Raw genomic sequence first — 26,913 nt, 5'->3', positions numbered from 1 at the left:
GAGTTGATTCTACTTCCTAAATCAACAGATTCGAATGATGTCTCCGACTTAATACATGTTATGGTTGATTTGGTTTAATGACGTGTGGTTGTGTCAGGTTTACCAGTTTATCGAATCCACATTTAGTGAACTCATGGCTCAGAATCATCTCGAACAACAGAAACAACAACGGCGTGACGTCGTCAACTTCGGAGATTCAGCTTTACGCAAATACGCAGCACATGCTAATTGGTTCACAATGATACTACGCCTCAGTGTGCGTGGTCAGCTTGCGATCTAATCATGGGTTGGTGAAACCAGGCGCCTATGGTTCTGTGTGTTTCACATGAGTGTTGCTGAAGCCTTGACGACCAGCTCAATGAGAAGGCACAGTCCCGAACACAGTATCCCCGCCAGGAGGGCGAGTGACACTAACACCAGCTTCTCCAGGCCTATAGGCTTGGCCCCTGCCTCCGTAGAAGAACATGCACTATCGTTGTGCCTCGGTTTCCACTTCCTTAACCAGTACTGCATCAAGCCAATCTCCTCCACCAGTCTGATTCTGCATGTTAGAAACACCTTGATTATAATAACACAATGTTTTCATTATCGGTGTCAGTATGAAGTACAGATTTTATAATATTTCGGTGTTGATGCACAGGATAATTCCGCATATTAGAAGCAACTTGACTTTTAGGACACAATATATTGAATATCAGTGTCGGAAGAATTGACAGATTGTTTTATTGTAACAGTTTAATTCTGCGCTCATGTTTAACTTTAAAAGAGCCACCTTTTCGCACAGTCATCCTAAAATGACGAATTCCAGATCCCAAGGTATTTATTCAAGGGTAATGCTTTGTTAAATGTTAATGACGGTTAGTATAAGGTGCATTCATTCACCAGGAAAATGACCACTAGTTTGTTTCATCAAAATATAATGAAACTAATTCATAACAACGTTTCTGACTACTGCACTACTGGAACAATCCAAGGTATCTGAGCTGTTTTAGAACAATTGAATATAAATTGCCAAACAAGAGAAAGTATACACCCATGTTGCTTAAAATGAAAGGAATTGTTATTCGACGGTGATGTTTGTGACAAAAAAAGAGATATAATGTGTTTTGAACCTTACGTTTGCAGTGTTTCGGCGACTGTTTTCAGCCTTGTAACGTTTTGTACTTGTTTGGTCAAATCCAGTTTTCAAGTGTATACTTTCTTCTGCCAGACATTTTTCGACTAGCTACATATTTGTCTTTGTTTTCTCTATCATCATCGAAGATATCGACATTTCAAACACGTTACTTACTCTTTAGAAAACATATCTTTCAGTGGTGAATCTTGTTGCAATACAAGGCTGTATTGTCCAGGTTGGAAGGTTTCCTCAAGGATGTACAAGTCACAAAAACTTCTGGTGATCACTTCTAATTCGGTAATGTCACTGATAAAGGCATAATTCTCATTCAGAACCTTTTTCCTTTGGACGGTGACGTTTTTATTAAATGTGTTGCTGTCCATGCCCCGGGAGGCCTCGATCTTTTCCCATAACCGTCTTATCTTACTGTCGTTAGACATCTGTGAAGACACATGTCAGTGAAAGTATATACGACTCGATTAATGGCACAATAGTTATATTTTTTCCTAGAAAAAATTGTGACAGAAAATGATATTTCCAAAACTTTTATTGGTTGATGTTATATCAATACCAGACCAGTTCATTAGGAGCATCCGTACCCGTGAAGATCCGAGGTAGGATAGATCTATTCTACCCCGGATCTTCACGGGTCTTTTTTAATTCAATGACATCTTCGGTTTGCTCCCCTTGATACGACACGTAATGGCACACCTTATTTCACATTACGGTTACAATATAAAGAACACACATCGTATAATACCCTTTGGTTCTACAGCATCGAACTTGAACCATTGGTTCTTCAGTTCGTTTGCCACACTCATCAATATTCCAGCTATATGACGGCAGTCTGTAAATAATCGAGTCCGGACCAGACAATCCAGTGATTCATGTTATCGGTTCTTCAGTTACAATATGATTGTGCTTACCATCATAACTCTTTGAAGGACTGTTCCTTCGGCCAAACCAATTCTAAGGTCCTCATCTGCAAGCAAGTCTTCTAAGGTAGTAAATGGAAATGATTCTTTGGTGACGGTAAGAGAAGCAATGAGGTTGCCGCTGTAGGCTGCAGTCATCACAATAATGAACAACCACCAGAAACTAATAAGCATCCGGCCGGAACTGGACTCCGGAAGATGGACGCCACCTGAAGGATTGAAATATCACGCATTTCTCACTTATATACGTATTACAGTTTCATTTAACCAAGAATTGAGTGTGAGTGAGTGAGTGATTTGGGTTTAACAGTATTCAAGTTATATCATTGCGTGTCAGCTTGACGTGGTGTGTGAATTGGGTTTTTTAACGCCGCTTTTAATAGTATTCCAGTTACATCGCGGCGTGTCAGCTTGATGTGGGAGGAAGTCTAAAGTGATTTAGGTTTACAACTTTGGCGAAACCCACGAGCACGGATATGATGCTGACAAACCTAGAAACATAATCAGGGCGAACCGGGATTCGAATTCGCGACCTTGGGTTTCTGGCGTGCCCAAGGGACGCAACTCTGCACAATGCATTGCGGCGCCTTAGACGACTGGACCGGCCGTTCGCACCATTTAACTAAGAAACGACACTCTAATACAACCAAAGATGATTCACTGGCGATCATGGAAACTAATATCAGAACGATTCCATCCTTCAAATTGCTGACGATGTGATACCTATCTAAATGATACCTATTCAGTTGAGTTATCCCCATTGCCTTAAATTATATTATATATGGAGTTTTGCCATGAGCGAGTTAGTAAGAAACTTGAAACTTGAAACTGGAGATTAAATTCATCATGTGACCCTCTCCCGTGTCATGCAAAATCACTGTGACTAGCTGTGTCTCTTGGGCGTAGGCGGGGACTCGAGTGGCCCGGTGTGCAGAGTTGCGTCCCTTGCACACGCAAGAAACCTATGATTGTGGGTTCGAATTCCGGTTCGCCCCGATTTTGTTTCTAGTTTTTTTCAGCACCATACCCTGCTCGTAGGTTTTGCCAAAGTGGTAACCGCCAGAGATCTGCATCACTTCGGGCTTTTATTATATTATCCCACATTATGCTGACATTGGAATACTGTTCAAAGCGGCGTCAAACGCAACTCACTCACTCACTTGGAAGTAGCGGGGTACGCTGTTTGGGGTTTAGCTTCCAGGGTCGCCTCAGCTGATCTATTAGGGCCAAACTCGTCATTGTGAGCATAATCAAAGTGGTAAACGGCTACGACCCCCGTCTCCATGGTCTTCAGTACACGTCAAGACATCATCCGTTAAATAACAAGACACCTTTAGTACACATTGCGTAACAACATCAGGCGTGGTTGGAACTATTTTTTGTCATCAGCTGGCCATTCGAAAGGGTCGGAAGCAATGTGCAACTCCACTCTGCACCGTCTTCCATCCTCAGAGATGGATTATCTGCTCCCTACAAACACTACTATTTTCACAAAAAATGCATCTCAAAACTGTATTATTGACATATTTTACTTCAATATGTGAGCCTGTGAGGTTTTGCAGTTGCCTATCGAAGGACTAGCAAACCAATACTATTGAAATAATGAGTGTGGGACTCTCACTTTATGATGTAGAAGTGCAAGCAAGGGGGCACTATTAAGGTTCAGAACATCACGAATAAACAAAATATGTCGAAAGATCATCACAACACTTATCGCTGGGTTTACTTTGATCTTGAACTTCGTGTACTTGAAGAGTAGCGCCCCTTGGACAAGTGGCCAGTCGTTAGAAATGTCTCACGTCAACTGATGCGCTCGTTGAAATAACAACGGCGGTATCTAACGGCTTCTCGTTTAGTGAGTGAGTGAGTATGGTTTTACGCCGCCTTTAGCAATATTCCAGCAATATCGCGGCGGGGGACACCAGAAATGGCCTTCACACATTGTACCCATGTCGGGAATCGAACCCGGGTTTTCGGCGTGACGAGCGAACGCTTTAACCACTAGGCTACCCGACCGCCCCTTCTTGTTTAGTAATCTACATATTTCTTCTACTTTAACTGACACGACGTGTTCTAAATGAAGTACCTTGAAAGATTTAATCCCAATTCCATCACTAACTCTCCAGTACCACATGCAAAACCTCTACCTCCCATGAGCACATCCAAGGCATTGCCTAAAAGTCGGGCCGGGCCGGGCCAAGACGGGCCAAAGTGTTATTGGCTAATTTCTTCGTTATCGGCGATCATACCTACATGTAATTGATTCAACATACACACATGGCATTAATAAACAATCACCAAACAATAAAGTACACCATAATTAAGTAATTCGGAGTAAATCACTTGAAAACCAGAAAGTGGAGCTGTGTGTATGCGTCGCTGATCTAGGTAACATGTAAAGGAGCAATCGTTAAACGAAATGAGATTTGAAACGTATCAAATACTTCTAGCTATCGTGATACAAATGTCCATCTGTCGGCATAGCGTTTCTATTTATAGGAACGTACTATATCTAAGTAAATACCACTTTATAATGTCACTGTTCATCGTATTTAAAGCAGATACGGTGGTTAAAGTAGACCTCTTCTCCCTGTACACATCCAACCTACCCTGATGGATGGTCGAGCCAAACAGATACATCACGGTGTCCAGGAAACCAGCTGGTTTTAATCCCTTTTCTATGGATTTGGCATCGGTGTAGAATGGGTTATTCCATTCCATTGCAAGGTAGAGCAGGATTACCCCAATTAAGACCCCGCCTCCTACGGCATACACCTGCCAGCGGAATGGATCCGTCAGGGCACTTGACAACCTGGCACTGCTCCTAGAGTTTCTCAATAACATTCCGCCGGTCGACTCAAAGAAAACTGGCAGGTAGTCAGCGACGAGGTCTCGGTCTTGTGTGTAACCCACCGGAACCGCAACAAAGTCTACTTCCTGTATAGAGACAATAATAAAGTTTAACCGACAAGGTGTACAATCTGACTGTTTCATGTGCACAAGGTGTTGTTGGTATATTATGAGAACTGGAGAGCTACGAGGCATTGTGGTTTATCTTTCCTAGGGGACTGTGACTACTGAATGCCTCTCAAAGAAGGGATCTGTGACATTAAATCCCGAGGGAAAGATAAACGGTAATTCCGAGTTTCGAGTTGGTTATTGCTTTCTTACCCACAATCAAATTTACGCAAACGTACCATCCTGACCACTTTCGAATTCGAAATTTCAAGCGACTCAAAACAAATGTATCCCTACGCAACAGTAAACAAGCGACCTTTCCACGACCCATCGGATGTGTAACATAGCTCGCTATCACCATTCAAATATAGAATATTTGTGTCACTTACACGTATAAAAACATGCAAACCTCAAGAAAAGCGTTATTGTTAAAGTTAACAATTTGTTTAGTCAACATCGGCGAGTGCGAGAATGTCAGTTGAAGTGGGTCTTACGTGTTGACGCGGCTCAGTAAGCCAATTTGACTGTTTTCGAACATGAACAAGTTGATGCCAGACATGCAACCATGACTAGATGATGGGTGGATATAGAAATTTATTAAGTTGCAGCTATTCAGTCGGAATAAGGATCCAGAATTTTGTGACGTTCCATTCCATATCAGTATGTGGATGAAAGAACGAATGAAAAGAAGTACCGGCGTCCAATGAAAAGCCGAGTTATTAATAGAAAACTTGAATTCCCAGGAGCATTGCTGAAGACTTAATACGCTCTGTCCGGCTTCTCTTATGGGTAAGCATAACCTGAAACTACATATGTTTTCAGCCACAACTACAAATCCAGATATTTCTTCAGTTAAAACTATGAGTCTAAATATGTAAAAAACAACCCATTTTGCAACAGTGTATTTTTGGTGACATACAATATGATGGTTTTCTACAATCTGAAGCATAAATATTTTTGTCAACCATCTTCTGAGAAATTTTTTTGGATTAAATCCCATGTCTTTAGGCTGCCAGTGTGCTCTAATATATACAATGCCTCTTTGACTAAGTAATACCGATAACTGTGAAAATTACAATATTTTGTTTTTAAGTAATCAGTATCCCATTTACGTGGACAGATATGCCTATGAAGAATACTAGCATAGTTTTTCCGGGTTCCTTTTCAATGAGCGCCAAATGATCTTAAGTGATTTCAATGAGTGACATAAATGATGCATTTCTCTATTTTGGTTTACAATGTTCCCGTGTCTTTTTAGGTGAACAATTGACTTTCCCTTGCATGTGTTTGTGACCAGTGCTACCGGTGGGGCAGGATACGCTCAACTTTTTGCGAACACTTAGTGTCATCACTATTTGACAGTGATTCATAAACACGTGCTTAAGATATGGTCGGAATCGTTCAATGGACTCTGCTTTCAGTAGAGATTTCTTTTGATTATAGAAATATGTTTGTGAAGCTTTTCTTTGAGTCTGTGGCTTTGTTGGTCATGTTTAAAAAAAAGCCTTATTACGAAATAGAGAATTTTTAATCTTCACCTCATCCTACTAACCAATTATTTCGCAAAATATGGAAACATAATTATGTTAATATTTATTTCGACCAGCGACAAATGATTCCGAGAAAAAGATCCGTACAATGCATTATAACAAAGGCCTTAAATGGCATGAGGCTGATCATACAATAGTATCCTGTAACGAAGGTCGACAACGAGCTTCCAGCTTAAGCAACTGGCTCTAGGTCATACAAAAGAGCCTGTACAACCATGGAACATTACGAGTGTTGAGGAGAAAGCCATCACTTTGCAGGATCCTTACCGCTCTCTGCAACATGCCGAGCATGCCTGTGTAATTCCCGGAAACCGGAAGTCCCCATTCTTTGTCGGCCGGCTCGGATACAGAGTACCTAACAATTACACAAAGCCTACTTGATAAACTGCGTTATTGTTTAGTAATGCGTTGTTGTTTAGTGACCCCGTGGAGTGAGTGGGTGAGTGAGTATGGTTTTACGCCGCTTTTAGCAATGTTCCAGCAATATCACGGCAGGGGACACCAGAAATGGGCTTCGCACATTGTACCCATGTCGGGATTCGAACTTGGGTCTTCGAAGTGGCGAGCTTTAACCACTAGGCTACCCGACCGCACCGACCCCGTGGAGATTCTGGGTTTGAATTGGTCCCCACCTGTTATGGTCGTAAGGGGCGACCGAATGGATCGGGTGGACAGGCTCGATGACTTAGTCAGACAGCGTGGGTCGTTTCTCACACTATCGATCACTGGATTGCCTGGTCTTCAGCCGCCTTCATACAGCTGGAATGTTGGTGAGTGCGGCGTAAAAGAGCAAACTGTCTTGTTTAGTGGATGAAAGTTTGTTAACGCCACAGTCAGCAAGTTTTATCGCGGCGGTTTGCAATTAAAACTTCTGTGCGGGTAAACCAGTGGTTGATAGCATGAGCAACAAACAGTCGGGGTATGATTACAGTCTATAAGTTAGGTCACAAATTGACCAACCAATCCTCAATTATGGCAACTTCTACCATGGGAATACCCTAGCGGATGCTACTGTACATCTTACTGAAAAAGTGAGTGAGTTTATATTGTTCAACAGCACAGTTAGCAATACTCCGGCCTGGAAACAATCCAGTCTGGACCAGACAAAGCAGTGAACGAAAGCAAGATCAATGATCACAAAATAACCAATCAACCAATTCACCTAGCTAGGCCGCCCAATCACCATGTAGTCGTTTCTAAGGAAGCGAATAGGATAACGTATTCTTCGTATAAATCACTCAGTATCCATAAAGAACCTAAATTTCAGTGACATTTTGAAAGACGCCAAGCTTTTCGGTAGGATTTGACCTGCTTTCGAATGAGGGAAGACTTGCAAGACAATGTGGCATTAGCGACTTCATATTTTATTTCATTTTCTTCTTTCCTTGGCTGCCCATTTCTGGTGTCCCCCGCCGTGATATTGCTGGAATATTGCTAAAAGCGGCGTAAAACATTACTCACTCACTTTCCTTGGCTTACCACATAAGAACAATATAAAATTGAGAGAGTAAAGTTTCACGCCGCTGTTAGCAATATTCAGGTAAAATCACAACGGGGCACCAAAAAAAGGGCTTCACTCTTTGTACCCATGTAGGGAATCGAATTGGGTCCGCTTTAACCACTAGGCTGCCTATGACCCCCATAATGGTAGAAATCGTAATTTTAGAGTTTATGATGGTCACTTAGTTTAAAGTGTAACCAGAGTGCTTGGGTAGCCTAGTGGTTAAAGCGTTCGCTCGTCATACCGAAGATCCCGGTTTGATTCCACACATTGGTTTAATGTGTGAAGCCCATTTCTGCCCCCCCCCGGATATTGCTGAAACTATACTCACTGTCTGAAGCGTAACGGTTTATGAGTGAGTGTGTTTGGTTTTAAGCCGCTTTTAGCAATATTCCAGCAATATCACGGCGGGGACACCAGAAATGGGATTACACAATATACCCAATGCGGGAATCGAACCCGGGTCTTCGGCATCACGAGCTAACGCTGTAACCACTGGTCTTCCCGACTGCCCCGTAACGGTTTATGAAATTTTAATTTTGGTTAGAAATGAGAGGTAGTATGTAAACGCACGTAAAATTGAGGACACTTCCCAGGTGGTTCGCAAGCTCGATGCTGGCTTGTTTGTAGACAACACTTCCATCTTTCTGTTCGTATCTCTTTACAAATGGTAGCCACTGAAAGCAACACGGACAATTAACAAGGACACTAGAACACTGATGATAACGTTAGTGAACTATATTCATATCTGATTAATACCTAATCCCAGTCATACGGCTAGAATGTTGTTGCATTAAACAACACTTTAATCCCCAAACATTAATGAGCTACTACCAGTCAAGAAAACTTGTGAATAGAAGTATAATCACCTAGGCACCTGTTGGGGGCCAAATCAAGAAAAAAGGTCTTCACTGCACTATACTTGTGTAGGCAGCTTTTGAAAATATTCAACTAACATCTAATAAATCGGGGGGCAAAGGTGGCCCAGTCGTCTAACGCGTCGCAATTCGCTATGCAGAGTTGCGTCCCTTGGGCATGCCAGAAACCTATGATTGTGGGTTCGAATCCCGGTTCGCCCCGATTATGTTTCTAGGTTTGTCAGCACCATACCTGTACTCGTGGGTTTAACCGAAGTGGTAAACGTCTGAAACCTGCATCACTTCGGGCTTTCCTCCCACATTAAGCTGACACGCCGCGATATAACTGTATTACTGTTAAAAGCGGCGTTAAACCCAACTCACTCACTCACTCGAATAAATCCGGCAGGTGCATTTAATTTAATTTGTTGAACCAATCGTTGCAATGAAATAAAACGCCGTTCAATCACTCATTCACGGTCTCGATTTAAACGACACATGACATTCATCATCTTCCCGTGGCAAGAGCGTCCACTAGCCTCATTACCAAAGTCTTGTTTCCACCCTTGCCATATCAAGCCCACTTTCCTGTGCTAAATATGATTGGGCTATCGCATATATCGATAGTCCATTTAGACAATGTTTTCACAAAATCAACATCCACGACTGGTACCTATTTACCAATGCCGGTCAGAGTAGACATCAATTTCATTCAAATCAGATCTTAGTTCTCGCTAAACAAAGATCTGAGGACATCCAATTACGGGTCACGTCTGAACGACCTTTCATACGACCAATCCAAACGTCGCTTACCAGATCATGAAAGTGACGGTCGGAATGTGTTGTCTAATCATGCAGCCTGGAAAACGTTAACACGATGTATTCCGAACGACAGTTACGGCCCGTACGACTGATTCCGTCAAAATTATCATCTATCTCCCGCTTCCGTTGGATAAACATTTGAACGGAGGAGGCGTTGCGTGGTAAGCACTGCCATACAATTTCAACCATACATTAGCCATTCCGGAATGTTCTTTTGTTCAGTTCTCAAAATTTCAATCGAGAACTGTGTCAACATATTTTCCGGTGTAGTCTGAAATGGAAGTCGCCAGGTTGAAACGAGTGCCACAAAGCTCGAGAAAGCTGCTTTCTAATTGGCTGATGTCGACTTCTTATTAGTCATTTCAGTGGTCGGTCAAAGTTCGCGAAAGGTCGTTCTGACGTGACCCGTTATGGGATGTCCTCAGATCTTTGTTTAGCAGCAACAAGAACTCAGATCTGATTCTGATTTTAATGAGATTGAGTTGACACGAATATCTTACCATCCCCCCCCTCCCCAAAAAAAAAAAAAAAAAAAGAAAGAAAGAAAGAAAATTGCATATGTTTTTGTGTCAGGGATGAAATTGCGAATGTTTTCGACTAGGTCGTCGCCTATGGTAGTCGCCATCTTTATGAAGCTATACGAGATAAGAACAGCGATCTGATTGGATATCCCGTTTTCATTACAAGGGGCACAACTCGTGATCTACGCGAGGTGGCGCCAGGGTCGAGCTAGGATATGGCAAGGGTAGAAACTAGGTTTTGATAGAGGCTAGTGGACACGCTTGCCTCGAGAAGATGGACAGTCATATATCAAGTCAGATAAGGCCCGAATTTCTGTTTGGGGTGGGTAGTGGTTACGGATGTCAATAGGTCGAAAATAGATAAATAAACAATTCCTAAGATTAAGGTATTTTCAGTATTTGTTTATGTATATTCAAAGCGACAATAAATCCCTTAACTTGTTTCTAACTGGCGGAATACAAACCTACTGCTTTCAATTGCGACGGTGGATTTAACAAGTTTGGCCTTAGTCCCCGCACTATGTCATCTAGGACCCACCTCAAGTGCCGCGGCTCTCAGCTTCCTCTGGTTCAATCCTAGTTTCCTATTCGGGAACACATCATCGTGAGAAGCATCATGCCGGACGGACGATAACTTCCGGCCATGAGGTTTCCATAGCAACGTGTGTAACATGGTGTTTACTGTTCTCATGTCGTCCTCTCTTCTGACAATCTACAAAAAAATAATCAGGATCTAAGGCATTGCCATGACAACGTTTCTACTGAACCTGCTGGAATGCATTACCACCGAAAATAACTCGGTTGATATTTTGGAATAAAAAAGTTAGGGACCATTGATACTTTTTGGATATTTTGTTACACCGTTGTTTTTCATGTTATTTATTTTATATTGATATTCTTTGGTCAATCAAGTTCACCGTCCATGTCCTGTTATCAAATCTTTAATTTACGTACAATTATCACTATGAGTGAGTGAGTTTGGTTTTACGTCGCTTTTAGCAATATTCCAGCAATATCTCGGCGGGGGACACCAGAAATGGCTTCACATATTGTAACCATGTGGGGAATCGAACCCGGGTCTTCGGCGTCACGAGAGAACGCTTTAACCACTAGGCTACCCCACCGCCCCTTATCAGTATGAGGACAGCTTTACAAATGGATCGGACGGTAAGGATTTGTAATAGTATATAATAATTCAGTTAGTGGTGTATCCAAGTGGGGAATCGAACCCGAATCTCCGGCGTGACGACCGAAAGCTTTTACCAGGAGGCCACCTCTCTCATCTAGGTTGACTGGGCTGCTTACTTACGCGAAGAAAATGTTCCGTGGCCTCAGATCTGTTCCAGGTCTGCTCTGACGACAAGACTTCCAAAGTTGTGTTCACTATCCACTGAACGAAAGGTAAACATTGGCCGTTAATTCCCAAGTATTGTAATTGCAACGTGGGGCCAATTTCAGACATTTCATATGAATGCTCATGTATTGTTAACTATCGCATAAATTTTGCTCGGAAACTGTGCGGTAGCTAATTACCGTATGCATCAGATGGATCTGCTCGGAACGACCTTATTGTCTGAATAAAAAATGACAAACACGCAGGTTGGGTGACATGAGTGGGTTAAACTTCGCGTTCAAGATTACTGCACTTTAAAAGCGACGTGCATGCACGTGTGTGTTTGTGCGGCTGCTTGATCTGTTCCGGATTAATACCGGTTTTAAAGTGCTAGCACTACGAGATACCAGGCCGCAGTTTAACATGAACACCCATGGACACAATAAACTGACACCTAGCGGACCAGTCCTTATTTTCTCCCCTCAATACTGAGCGCTGGGTAGGGTGACAACAAGTACTATCTTTCCGTATGAAGCGGCCGGAGTTGGAACCACCGACGTACCGCTTTCTAGTCAGACAAACAAACAAGAAAATAAATGTATGCAAGCAGCTAACCTGTGTTAATTTTCTGATGTCGAAGTTCTTGTATGACCTGCTGATGACGGCGACATGGTCCAGCTTCAGGTCCATTCCCTCTATGACTCTCAGGGTAGATCGAGGCAGTAGCAGAAGCCATTGAGAAAAATGGCGAAACAAGGAACCTTTCCCAAAATACGCGTCTAAGTCCTCAGCCTAAAAATAGAAGTCATGGTGGAAGTATTCGGTTTGACTGTACTTCGAACAGGAATACTGGAATACAAGAATAACCTTGATCTGAGCACCTCTGTTAGTGAGTGAGTAAGGTGGGCATAATGCTGATTTTAACAGTATTCCAGTTATATCACGACGTGTCAGCTTGATGTGGTTGGAAAGCCAGAAGTGATACAGGTATCAGACGTTTACCGCTTTGGTGAAACCCACGAACAGCGAACGAGGGTGCTGACAAACCTAGAACCATAATTGGAGCGAACCTGATTCTAACCCACAACTATAGGTTTCTTAGTTTGTGCCTTGTTGGTAATACGTAAAACATGGCTGGAATATAGAAAAATCTCAGTGAATTATAGATATCACATCAAGTGAAAAATGATATTCATCTTTAACATATGCTTTCTTACAGAAAATATCATTCCTGTTTTCGACAATATATCTGCCGGTCTCTATTCTTAGTTTTTGCAATATACATTTAAACCGAGCAAGTACCCGTCTATGTTAAGTAAAAACATAAATATGTAATGTTGATATAAGGTTCAACCACATAATGATGTTTGAACATTGTGTAGCCAAATATGTTTGAGCCATTTGAGAGAGACGAATTTCAGTCTTGCTCATATGATGATTTCACTCTAAAAAATCAAACTACAATCTCACAACGATATTCTACATTTATCACAAATCAAAGCACCATCAGTAACATTATCGGTAAATGGTTTATCACTGAGTTCATTGTTAACTACACCCTCCTCCTCCTCCTCGTCATAATCATCGTCATTATCATCAGAATCAGATGCACATGATGGATCAAAGATATATCAAACTCATCTTTAAAATATTTATACCACCAGTCAACAAATATACCGGATATAAACATCCTTTTAGATGATTTGCATACTTTCCCAAAAGACTTTGAACTAATAGTTTATATCTTGTCTTGTCATTTGTTACGCGTTTATCCATTACACAGTTGATGTCTGTGTAAGACCTGAAGTGGAACCTGAATATCATTTTTGTTCACAATGTCCATACTATGACAGTTTGAGACGTAAGGTTCTACCTTATTATTTTTACACAATTTGATAAATTTGTAACACTCTGTACATCGAAAACAACATGCATAATTAATGCTTTAGCTAAATTTATATTTCTTGCTTTTAAAAAGCGTAATAACTTTCTCATTGGCGCTGAAATTGTCTAACACTGATATCATGTATTGTATAATGGGCCGGTGGCCCCTTTACTGTCTACTGAAATAAAGCTCTCTCTCTCTTGCTCTCTCTCTCTCTGGCAGTCTAACAAACATCACATCAGACACAATAATCATAAGCAAGTGTCAGTGAGAACAAATAAAAGGTACTACTTCTTGCTAACATATTGTCCCATGTTCCAACAAGATCCAATGAATTTCACATTGCACATAAATCCACCGTAATCCAAATGGTGCACAAAGTTGACACATAGCCGACATGGCATATACAATTTAGCTTTCAAACGTTGTTCTTAAGAACACTGGTAAATACAATACGAGTCTTCAATAAAGCTATGATATCATATATTGTCTTTAGAATATTGTCAACATAGTTCCATCAACTGGTAGTCCAGATCAAGGTCTTTGTGTGACCCTCTGATGAATTGGCACGGCTCACATGGCCGAAAGCTTTGAAAGACAATGCTTTTAGGATAATACAAGTAATATCAGGATCAAATGGGTCGGGTTTAAAACCGCTTTCTTCAGTATTTCTAGAATACCACGGCCTGCTCACCTTATGATGGCGGAAAACACAAAGTGATGCAGACTTTAGACGTTGACTGTTTGGCGAAACTCCTGAGTATGGTGCTTACAAATCAAGACTCTGGCGACCCTGGGATTCGATTTAAAACCTAAGGGATGCCTTGGTAAGTTGTCGGTCATTTGATATTTAGTAGAGCTGAGATTATGTTAATGGAAAAAACGTATTTAAAGATATAATCGGTTCCTGAAAATATTGGAAATGGTTTTGTCCCTTTTACCAAATCAAACATTTCGTTCTCAAGACATGCTGGATTAAAAAATATATATATAATATGGAGTGTGTCTAATTAAGTTTTGTGTCGCTTCCTATTTATAAGAGTCAGTGAGTATGGTTTTACGCCGCTTTTGGCAATATTCAAGCAATATCACCAGAAATGGGCCTCACACAATGTACCCATGTCGGGAATCAAACCCGGGTCTTCGGCGTGACGAACGAACGCTTTAACCACTAGGCTACCCGACCGCCCCTTATTAACAAGAGATTGTAAGTGTTAATGGCTATAAAATAGTTAGGAACACTATGTTGTTTCTAATCTCCCGTTTGTGTGACATGTTGGGAAGTAATTATTGATGAATTAATGTATATCAACCAATTCCAGGAGGCAAGAATTGTGTGTCAACACGCCTATAGAATGTTCCTCCTCATGAGTGCCCATAGACAAGTGATATGCACACATTCCATTACAGTCGTAATGGTAAAGGTGGAGAAGATAGACAGGAATAACACACACGTGTTCCCTGTAAGGATGTTTCGGATGCAGGACATGACGCCATGACGTACATTGTTGTTTAACTTTCATTTCGTACTGAAGTGCATTTAAAAACGGCTTTCCTGGTCACACTTTATCAGAGAACGAAAACAAAGCATTTACTTGTAACTCTGATTACTTAGACAAAGCAAGTCAGACTGACTGAACGTTGTCTAAAATTAAAGCATGGAGTTAATTTACTTTCCTATCACACTCGGACGTGCCTGGGGAAACTATTGTTCGGGTTAAATGATTTTCGGATAATCAATTTTTCTTTAAAAATGTGTTTGAACTGAAAAAATATATAGTTTCACAAAATTGATGGCAGACAGGCAACGTTTTGTTCAATTGCTACATTACCGGGGCAACCACATAAGCAACGTCGATAGTAGCATGGCGGTTACTTATGGTATTTTGCTTTCATCTGGATGAAACGTGCTTAAATAATTATAATTAGACGACTACCAGGCCTTGGAACGTGGAATAAGAGCTCCATATTTACCTATTGACAACATCATAAATGGCGGTCTATATTTACCTATAGATAACAAAAATGACATTGATATTATTTGACAGGACATGCTGAAATTGCAGTATCATTTTCGAAAGAAAAAGATACAGATTTTACCTGTTTGGATATTTTAGAAATATGTGGTATAAATAAATGAATAAAAAACGGTCATCGTTGGCATTATTCTTGTTACAAGTGAGTGAGTGAGTGAGTGAGTGAGTTTGGTTTAACGCCGCTTTTAACAGTATTACAGTTATATCGCGGCGTGTCAGCTTAATGTGGGAGGAATGCCCGATGTGATGCAGGTCTCAGACGTTTACCACTTCGGTGAAACCCACGAGCACGGGTATGGTGCTGACAAACCTAGAAACATAATCGGGGCGAACCGGGATTCGAACCAACAATCATAGGTTTCTGGCATGCTCAAGGGACGCAACTCTGCACAGCGAATCGCGGCGCCTTAGACGACTGGGCCACCCGTGCCCCCGTTCTTGTTACAAACAGTGATCTTAATATCGTCGTATGGACCATTTGTCCATCATCCTGATTCAACTGATAGTGTGTGGTTCGGGCTGTTGATTATCAGTAGGAATAACCAAAGACATTTGTTTTTCGAATATTTCTGAATATTTTGATCATGCTATATATATAGAATTCATGCAGTAATTAAAGTTTGAATTGAGAAAATCATATACTCAAGAATTCATATTCAGCGAAAGGTTAAGAAAATAAAATGGTTGTCTGACAGCAGCACACACTCCCATTCGTTTAAAAATTAGCGTCAAGGGCGTGTGTGTGTGTGTCTGCTTGTACTAGTCCAGACTTATGCCGATTTTATATGTGCCAACCCACTGAGATAACGTGAATACCCCACTCAGACACAGTACTGACTCCGAGACGACAGCTCCTTGTCTTAGCCCCTTAATGCCGATTGACAGGCAGGACAACAACAAGTACCATATTTTAACGTCTGTTGGTATGACGCGGGCGGGAATCGAACCGATCACCGGTTCTGCGATAGTGGATAGAAAGAAAACATAACATTGTATCTCATGAAAAGCTTTTATGACTTTCTCTCTTCAGGTGTCGTGGGGCAGAATGTTTACGGCAGTCAGGTCATTACTCATAATGGAACAGGCCACGTCGGACGCATACACTCGTTCGACGAAAAAAATGGATCCTTTTTCGTGTGTGTGTGTGTGTGTGTGTGTGCGTGCGCGTGCGTGTGTGTGTGTTGCCGAGGCCGAGGGATACAATTTACATCGTTACAAATATGTACGAAAAGGTTTATAGGCGTGAGGTGTGTCATCACGTCCCTTATTGAATTTCTTGGCCTACGCAAGATTACATTATAAACTGTAGGGTCTATGGTGAAAACAGGAATCAATCATCTGTTTTAGGCTATGGAACTAGTGGTTGAAATAAAGATAAGGATAGAAAAAGCTACTTCCCTTACAATCTTGACCTACATTTTAAGAATCGACAGAGAGGAAAACATATTTCTCCCGAATTTTATTTTCTCCCGAATCGTCAAAAAAGTATTAAAATGCTGCTTATCTATAACAGCATAATTTTAGCAACTTAAAGTATGGACAGAGCAAACTCAGTAAGACCATCGCCATGTGATGGGGCGGTTTGTGGTTACGTACCTCTTTAAGAATTTGCCTGATAAGTGGTAAGGAACACATTAGGACAAATCGTAGTCTGAGTTTCATATTGTCCATGCCAATCTGTTCCATAATCGGTGCCAGGAACTTCAGGTTACCGTCTTTCTTCACGAAGACCAGTTCTGACTTGACGCCAAGCCGTGATAGGCCCCTTGCCAGGCTATGCGAGTCAAAACCTGAATTTGAAAAAAACAAAAACAGTAGAAAAATCTGCTAATTTTCATGGCCTGGAAAAACATTTAAAAGAAATTAATATAAAACGTCAACGCTAGAGAATAACCAGTTTCGATAATCCGCCGAAACTATTCCAGTGGGTCAAAAAGGCAAAACAGTACTGAATATTATATGAATGGATCACTGAAAATCAATAAAGCAGTGATGACACCAGGTGTTCCCGTAAAGGGTAAGCATGTCCTGCCATACCGGTAGCACCCGGCACTCACACAATTACATAACTAAGTAAGATATTGCCGGACGCCAGTTGTTCCGTTATTTCCTGGTTGGCGTTTCAATATAAATTGCATGTAAATATGTCCAGGTATTCGTCTTGCATGTATAGGATTAAGTCTGGCTGCCAATATATGACTTTTCGGCTATACGTGCTGTATTCGTCTTGCATGTATAGGATTAAGTCTGGCTGCCAATATATGACTTTTCGGCTATACGTGCTGTATTCGTCTTGCATGTATAGGATTAAGTCTGGCGGCCAATATATGACTTTTCGGCTATGCGTGCTGTATTCGTCTTGCATGTATAGGATTAAGTCTGGCGGCCAATATATGACTTTTCGGATATACGTGCTGTATTCGTCTTGCATGTATAGGATTAAGTCTGGCGGCCAATATATGACTTTTCGGCGATACGTGCTGTATTCGTCTTGCATGTATAGGATTAAGTCTGGCGGCCAATATATGACTTTTTGGCGATACGTACTGTATTCGTCTTGCATGTATAGGATTAAGTCTGGCGGCCAATATATGACTTTTCGGATATACGTGCTGTATTCGTCTTGCATGTATAGGATTAAGTCTGGCGGCCAATATATGACTTTTCGGCTATACTTGCTGTATTCGTCTTGCATGTATAGGATTAAGTCTGGCGGCCAATATATGACTTTTCGGCTATACGTGCTGTATTCGTCTTGCATGTATAGGATTAAGTCTGGCGGCCAATATATGACTTTTCGGCTATACGTGCTGTATTCGTCTTGCATGTATAGGATTAAGTCTGGCGGCCAATATATGACTTTTCGGCTATACGTGCTGTATTCGTCTTGCATGTATAGGATTAAGTCTGGCGGCCAATATATGACTTTTCGTCGATAAGTGCTGCCTAATTGTCTGTGATGGTGAAGTTCACCGTGCTTCTGTCCGCTGCATCCGAGAGTTATAGAGTCGAGTCCCAGTCAGAAGCATTGGGCTTGTTTAAGAAATAACGGATTAAACTATGTTCCTTGCAACCCATGTCTTGTCGTAAAAGAAGAAAAAATGGTTCGTGTGGTCACGTTCGGTGACTTTGATGATTGCGATAATTTGGGACGTTCCGCCTTATATCAATGACTGGTTTGTCTTGTCCAGCCTCGATTACCTACAGGCCGCCGCCATATAGCTGGCATTGAAAATCAAACAAACAGAATGTTTTCATATTACGTATTATACCGCCAGCAATATGTCGACATTTTGGCAGTTTTACTCAAGATTCTACCTACTGTTTTCCCGGTCACTGAGTATCGTGGTCGAATTCCACTCCAGGGTGTGGATGAGTTTGCTGGTGTAGTCGAGGTGGTCGGACAAAGGGGGTTCCAGGGGGTACTCCGTGCTAGATGAGAGACGATATCTATTGTTCCACGACTCCTTATAAAACGACTCCGGTCTGATGAATTTCACCGACTTTCCTCTCATAGGATCTGGCGCTATGATGAGGTCCAGATTGCGGTTCCTCATACTGGAAACTTTCAAAATAAACATTCAAATGTAAAAAAACACTTATGCGTTCACTAACATATCGACTGGCTTTTGTATGGGTCTTCGGGCAAGCTGTCCTTGAAAATAATACATCTTTGTTATGTTCTTAGAAAACAAGATAAAACATTATACCCCGCAAAGAAAGAAACGCAAAATATGTGAAAATCGGCTGTTCCATGTGTGTCATATGGAACCTGGGTCAATGACAATGATGTGTGCCAATTGTGAACAATAGATTACCATCGGCTGATTATTTGTACGATAAATAAAAATTACATCTAAAATCACTTTTGCGTTGTTTTTTTTGCAGAGTACATAATGTAAAGAAGTTGTCCCATTATTTAAAATACGCAAGACTTACATCTTAAGTTTCTCTCCGAGCAATATTTCTTGAAACTAGTCCAGACAATGACAGATTAATATTCAGTGTGAGTGAGTGGATGTGTTCTTTTTGATTGTACTTCGAAAAGGAATACTTTTCAGCGACTTTGCCAGAGAACAACCAGCCCAATTTTCTGCCGAAACAGCTTCTACTTAGCGTAAAGGGCAAAATAGCTGTGGAAATAACGTATATGTATGGACCACTGAAATTCAGTGATGACACCAGCTGTTCGCGAAAAAAAGACATGAACGTGCCATGCATTGTGCACGTTCATTCGGATTGCTGTTGCTGCAGCGGTAGTTTTTAACGGCAGTATTGGTGTAGTTGTTACGTGACTCCGCTCTCACACAATCAGTGATTCAGTTGATGGCCATTTTTGGATTTTAATCCGCTGTCATCGAACCCCCTCATTCAGCATGATCATTTAGGAGATACACTTACTGTTGAAAATTTGAGGTAATCTAACTATAGATTAAATCCTTGATAGGCATTTAGAAGTTGAAAGAACGTGAATACATGACATTTTTTATGTATAGCACTTCTTTTATTCTTTGTTTTACTTTGGCCCTTCATCAGGTGAGCTCTGAAACGTCATGACAAAGAAAGAAAAGAAATTGCCATAAAAAAGTGTCATGTATTCATATATGCATGCTGATATGTTGACATAAGGTAGGATTTATGTACGAAGATCACACTATTACGAGGAAACCTATGGGATTCTACTGTGCTTAGCCCTATCATCAACCACAAACGGACATCTTGATTGTCATATTGGCATATACTGTGGCTAGTCAGCTCTTTGTCACCACACCGCCCCCACGATTACATCTACATTGTATTAGTAGTGACAGTGCAATTTACAAACTGCACGAACAAAGGGGACACCCCGATCTAGAATTATATTCAGCTTTAACATGTTGATTTATTTTGGACATTAGTCTGCTGACGCAGCCTCATTTCCAACGGAACCACCCTGAAGTATGGTTGAATACCGCGGTGTTTAGCTGTAGACGAATCGTCATTTTGCGATAACTGAAAATCTGAAAGGTTCCTCGTGTTTGGCATCGATAATTATATGGACCTGTCCCAGTGGTTAGTGTGTGTTTTACTTAATTGCGTGTGTACTGAAATAGATTTTATCATGTTTGAGAGCCTGTTCTTCTGACATCGAATGTGTACAGTTCTAATTAGTTATCGGCAGTCATTTGTACATGAATCCTTGTGCAGGATGTCAATAGATCGATGTTTTCATACACAATTCTTTTGCGTGAATAGCAGTTTTGTGTTGAGGTATCGAATGGAATTAGAAACTTGATTTTAATGATCTTATTTTGACATATCAGAATCAATCAATCTTCAAGTGTCATGGTGGAATTGTATATATCGTATATTATAATTTATTCTGTCCCAAGTAATCATTGGATTTGAAGATTAAGATGTTTATTCTTAAACCCACGGCGTATATATTAACGTTAACGCCCGAGAATAATTCGTCTCGATTTTCTGATAAAACAGATTCCACTTGGCTTAAAAGGCAAAAGAGTGGTTAAAAATATATGAATGGATCACTGAAAGTGATGACACCAGGTGTTCGCGAAAACGGTAAACATGCCCTGCCCTACCGCTAGCACGCAGCACTCACACAATTGAACACCTACATAATTATATCTTCCAATCATTAAAACTCATCGTGTTACACTGATTTTCCGATTAGCTCACTTTGATTTGTTCTTTAGACATGAAATGAACGAATTATTCAAAACTAGTAGCTTTATACACAATGTAAACTGATGTACAATGCCCTTCTTGCTGGTTTTCAAGTACTCTTAAATATTAGGAAACGGTTTAATAGCGAACCGTCGGTTAAATAAACGTCTAGGATGGATGATGGATTGATGCAGAAATGGATTGATGCAGAATAAACCAAAGTGTGCACCCGGGCAGTTCTTCACGACACTCACTGATGAGAGTAATTCCGTAGACGCGTTAATCTAAACATTTTTCAAACCTTTACGATTTCACTGTAACATTGCTGTTGAGATAAGTTTTAGACCGAACCCAGGTCTTCGGCGCGACATACGAAGGCTTTAACCACAAGGCTACCTTACCGCCCCCACTGGTATAAGATATTGACATCATGAGATATACCTCATTTGTGTTTTATGATTCTATACATTACTTACTTTGAGCTACTTTGTGGAAAACGGATCCATTTCTTTCGTCGAACCAGTGTATGCGTCCGACGTGGCCTGTTCCATTATGAGTAATGACCTGACTGCCGTAAACATTCTCCGCCACGACACCTGCAGAGAGAAAGTCATAAAAGCTTCTCGTGAGATACAATGTTATGTTTTCTTTCTATCCCCGCCCGCGTCATACCAAAAGACGTTAAAAGATGGTACTTGTTGTTATCCTGTCTGTCGCTCGGCATTAAGGGGCTAAGACAAGGAGCGGTCGTCTCGGAGTCAGTACTGTGTCTGAGTGGGGTATTCATGTTAAACTGCGGCATGGTATATCAGTGGGCTGGCACATATAAAATAGGCATAAGTCTGGACTAGTACAAGCAGCCACACACACACACACACACACACGCCCTTGACGCTAATTTTAAAACGAATGGGAGTGTGTGCCGCTGTCAGACTATAATGAAACCATTATATTTTCTTAACCATTCGCTGAATATGAATTCTTGAGTATATGATTTTCTCAATTCAAACTTTAAATACTGAATTAATTCTATATATACAGCATGATCAAAATATTCAGAAAACATCGAAAAACGCATTTTACAAATGTCTTTGGTTAGTCCTACTGATAATCAACAGCCCGAACCACACACTGGGCTAGTACAAGCAGCCACACACACACACACACACGCGCACGCACGCACGCACACGCGCGCGCATGCACGTTGCTATATATGTTCAATAATCTTAAACGCGACATTAACCCCATTTCACATTTCCTAACCTATCCACCATACGCCAAGGTGAACGATATATAATATTAATTATGTTGAATTGTGTCGTTAATGCGACATAATATAGTTTTATTTGTGTTGGCTACTAAAATATTATCAAATGTTGACCAATACGTGTTAAACTAAGTGCAATTTGAGGGTGCTTAAAAATCAATGATTTCATTGATTCCTATATTGAATACAACGTGGCATCGTAGAACGTCAAAGAAAATCCCAGCTGGTAGCTAGACACGCCCCTACCGGTCTAGATCCTGACAGTGTTTGGTAATTGTAAATAGACATATTTGCTAGATTCTAAAACTAGTTTACTACATTACACATTATCCTTGTTGTCATGGCAACAGGGACAATTCAATACATCAGTTTAATCTGCACCAGCTTAATCGGACACATTACATGTATATATATAACCGCCTTTGTCTGGTACGAATGAGTATGGGATTTTGAATGGAGACTGGATATTTCTTAGAGATACATCTTGCAACAATGTAGGTATTAGTATTTATGGCAGACATTTTTTCGACAGTCTGAAACATAAATGTTTTTTTCAAACATTTTCTTGAACAATATATTATTTTCGATGAAATCGGGCCCTCACTCTATGATATCTTAGAATTTGTATAATATTGTCAGTTTATGTATGGGAGTAACGACAGTCTCAGCGTTAACAAGGAAAGTGGAAATAACGTATTGTCTTAAGTCTATGTTAGAGTATGGGGGTTGTGCCAATCATAACGCAATGATCGATTTCTGAAGGTTTAGCGGTTTGAAAGACATGATCAATGTGGAAGCTGTAAACATGTTGGTCGCCAACGATACCTGACACATTGGATATGAAATGACCAAAGTAGACCAAAACAGACAATTCCATGGGATATATTATTCAAATAGTTATTTACCATAACTTATTGGTTATGTTAAATTAACGTCACATGCTATCTTAATTAAATTCACATACCTATTTCTATCAGCGATCCCGTGGCATATTGTATGAGAACGACGACCACGGCGAGGACGACACCACCCATACCGCCACCGTCGTCAACAGCGTTGTGGTCCTATCTGATTTATCTACAATCATGTCTCCACGTCTACCGATACATAGCAAACGTTAACAGCACATTAAACATGTCTGCAGGTGATGGCAAATATCGCATAATGATCATAATCAATACGAGCGTGAACAAGAACGTGAAGTTTTCAACTGTCGAGCGTTTGGGATAGGGAAATCTACACCGTGGACATTGATGTGTACGTACACACACGGGGAACGTACCGATCAAGGCGATGGTTGTCAACTGTACAATTAAATGGAACGCTGTTCTGAAATTTGCTCTATATATGATTACTCTGTTCATACAGGAAATCGAACAATAGTTTGTAAAAGCAATATTTAAATGTGAGGGTAGATATAATTTAACAACACATTCAGGTCTAGCTCAATCATTCTGAATGTAAAGTAATTAGACAAACTCGATTCATTCGTACAAATCTCTATGGGACGCTACACCTTTGTGGCAATCAATGCAGTTCAACAAACAGTATATATTACGTGAACGTGTTTGCTATTATCGAACTCGTTGCCACACCAATACCTCATATATTTAATTTATGTTCTTACAATCACATCATTACAATGTGGTTTCGATGCATGGCGCCGCAGTGTTATAATGTTAAGGGTAGCCACTGAGCATCGAACGTTTTTAACTGGTAAATCGAAACAGGCAAAAACAACATTTATCTTTTTTTATGAAAATTGTATGAGTGACGGGTTCTGCCGGTAGGGCAGGACATGCTTACCTTTTCGGGAACTCCTGGTGTCATCACTGATTTCCAGTGATCCATTCATATAATTTTCACCACTATTTTGCCTTTTATGCCCAGTGGAATCTGTTTCGGCCTATAATCGAGACTGGTTATTTTTTGGCGTTGACTTTGAATATATGACTAAACACATTTATCTTATTTCTGTCACCATTGGTCTTTTAGCAGTGCCTGTCTCCAGGCAGGATAAAATCTAGGAGTTTCTAAATTATGATTCAGGTAGGACCATGAACAAGCAGAGCACCAGGGGTGCAAGTCGAGGGTCGAGATGGGATCCTACAGTCAAAACATGACCCTACATCACAGCCGAGAACACCACCTTCATAAATCCTATTCAGTCATGGTGGCCGATTATCCTCGTACTTTTCTAACATTAAAAAAATAATTTCCCCCTGGGTTTGTGCCTGAAAAGTCAAATATCAAACCGGTAACTCGTATACATCATGTTTCGAAGGTAGCGCGCTGAAATGTTGACATAGTCTGCGCAGTCTATAGTCTGTTTCTGCAAGGCTTTTCTACAAGCCTGTATGTAGTACTCTCTGCAAGCGGAAAACACGTAGTTTATATACTATAATCCAAGTAAGACCACGAACAAGCAGATCACCCATGGGTGCCAGTCAGCCTATCCCCATCTCCATCAGATCGGCAGGCGTAGGCGTTATCCGTCAGCGGATATGTCTTCATCACCATAACAACGTCTTCAGATTATCCAAAACACAGGGCCAAATCGTGACAATGTGCCCACGAAAACAGCACATCTCTCCAGTACTCCGGGAACTTCACTGGCTTCCTGTTCCTAACAGAATCAATTTCAAACTGCTCACCATTGTTTACAAGATTTTGAAGACCGACTAAGCTCCATCATATCTATTATTTCCCCCCAAAAGTCATATCCCATCCCTGAATTATATACATTGTACAATCACCTGTGGGAAGCCTAACGCTATTTTAATGGATTATTATTAATTATAAACTTAATCCAATGATTAATTCCCACAAAATAATCACAACAAAAGATATATACAATTCTATTGACACTGAAGATTGCTTGATTCTGACTGGTCCAAATATGATTAAAATAAGTATCCAATTCCATGCGATACCTCAAAATTAAAAAGCCTATTCACACAAAAACGAATATAAAATATCGATCAAAGATTTCACGACCCGATATTTAGTGATCCATTCATATAATATTTCACTACTATCTGGCCTTCTGCGCCCAAAGGAATCTGTTTCGGCGGATAATCGAGACTGTTTACTCTCTGGTATTGACAATTCATATAGATCCCGTAGACGCGTCAATAGTTGTGCAAGAGATTTCGTTCGAAGCTATTGACGCATCTTTGAATCCATTCTACTTAAACCTGAATTCGAAACCAGTTTCGAATACTTATCAAACCGGTTCTAATTGCAATTCAAGATACAGCGCAGCACGTGTGTGGTTACTTAAATCTCTATTGAGGTGAATATAACGTGGGATCAAGTTTTCGGTTTTATTTGCAAGGACGCCTGGCTCAGTTATACGTTGATCAGCCCTTGTCATTGAGGTGAGTGTTCTGAGAATTCATCGTTATTTGTATAAAATGTGTTATTGACATTTTTAACATTAATGGATGCAAATCGTAGGTACAAATCAAATTTGCGCAAAATACCATTCCCTGTACTTTCCATATATTTTGATAAATAGGTGTATGGCCCAGTCAATTACTTTCTTTCATGAACTAGAAGTGTATTATATTTAGCGCCAAAGACCATCAAACATGAGTGAAATTTTGTAATTGCTTGTCTTTTTCACTCACATTGTCTACATTGTCTACGAGCCGTGAAGATCTGGGTCAGAATTGGTCTTCGGCAACCAACGCCGGTCGTAAGAGGCGATTACGGGATCGGGTGGTCAGGCTCGCTGACTTGGTTGATGCATGTCATCGTATCCCAATTGCGTTGATCGATGCTCATGATGTCAATCACTGGATTGTCTGGTCCAGACTTGATTATTTACAAACAGCCGTCATATAGCTGGAATATTGTTGAGTGCGGTATTAAACCACAAATAAAAACAAACCTATCGATAACAAATATTGACGCCAAGCAAATTGCTGAATATATGCGATTCCACTTCGATTAGATTACATATACCTCAATTCCAGTCCAAATGACTGTGACGCCTTTTGTTTGAGACCTCTAAAAATTAAAAAAGGTCCCATGTCTGGTACTGTGCGATGGCATCAACAGAGAGACCTTGTAACGGGTGGTTAAGAGATTGTGTACCACTGCAGGATTCTTAGTGTACTTTACGAATCATTCCCCCAGGGTAACCATAGCAACACGAATGGACGAACAACTGACTGATGAGCGTACAAGACACAGGTTATCCGCCAAATCCATGAATTTTCAAATTACTCGTTTCTGATTGGTTAATCAAAGGTTGTCAAATCACATACCCCCCTCTGATTGAAACAGCCGATTTGACGGTCGCATCACCGCGGAAGCTTATTCATTGAATATAACTTTTTTCAGTCATTGTCGGTAGGCATATTTAAATAATGATATCTACAATAATAGGTTACAATTGCAAAGCTGCGGTTACTGCAACGTTAAAAGGGTGTGTGCAATACATGTTGTGCAGAAAAC

At 40.7% G+C, this 26,913-nt stretch overlaps 1 protein-coding gene across 1 annotated transcript; it reads right to left on the bottom strand.

Moving 5' to 3' along the window:
- Positions 1-321: 321 nt before the first annotated feature.
- LOC139444039 (glutamate receptor ionotropic, delta-2-like) lies at positions 322-23,493 on the bottom strand. Its single transcript, XM_071224945.1, has 13 exons — positions 23,414-23,493; positions 21,659-21,778; positions 18,838-19,080; positions 17,112-17,305; positions 12,210-12,386; positions 11,571-11,651; positions 10,800-10,973; positions 8,635-8,738; positions 6,828-6,915; positions 4,662-4,989; positions 2,044-2,261; positions 1,292-1,557; positions 322-541 (listed from the first exon to the last, which is right to left on the bottom strand). Exons 1-13 carry the CDS (start codon positions 23,481-23,483, stop codon positions 322-324), a joined length of 2,283 nt encoding a protein of 760 aa, XP_071081046.1. The 5' UTR covers positions 23,484-23,493.
- Positions 23,494-26,913: the final 3,420 nt, after the last annotated feature.

This window comes from Haliotis cracherodii, unplaced genomic scaffold (genome assembly GCF_022045235.1).
Source record: "Haliotis cracherodii isolate W230 unplaced genomic scaffold, xgHalCrac1.p SCAF_5, whole genome shotgun sequence".
NCBI lineage: Eukaryota > Metazoa > Mollusca > Gastropoda > Lepetellida > Haliotidae > Haliotis > Haliotis cracherodii.
Note: the sequence above shows the minus strand (reverse complement) of the source record. Positions and strands in the feature narration are given on the sequence as shown.

Bases quoted from the DNA above. Each gene is read 5' to 3' on its own strand.
- LOC139444039 (XM_071224945.1), bottom strand. From the start codon at position 23,483: ATGGGTGGTGTCGTCCTCGCCGTGGTCGTCGTTCTCATACAATATGCC. The intron at 8,739-10,799 runs GTGGGTCCTAGA...TGTTGCTTTCAG, and splicing joins TGAGAGCCGCGGCACTTGAG to TGGCTACCATTTGTAAAGAG. The intron at 2,262-4,661 runs GTAGGTTGGATG...TCAATCCTTCAG, and splicing joins TGGCTCGACCATCCATCAGG to GTGGCGTCCATCTTCCGGAG.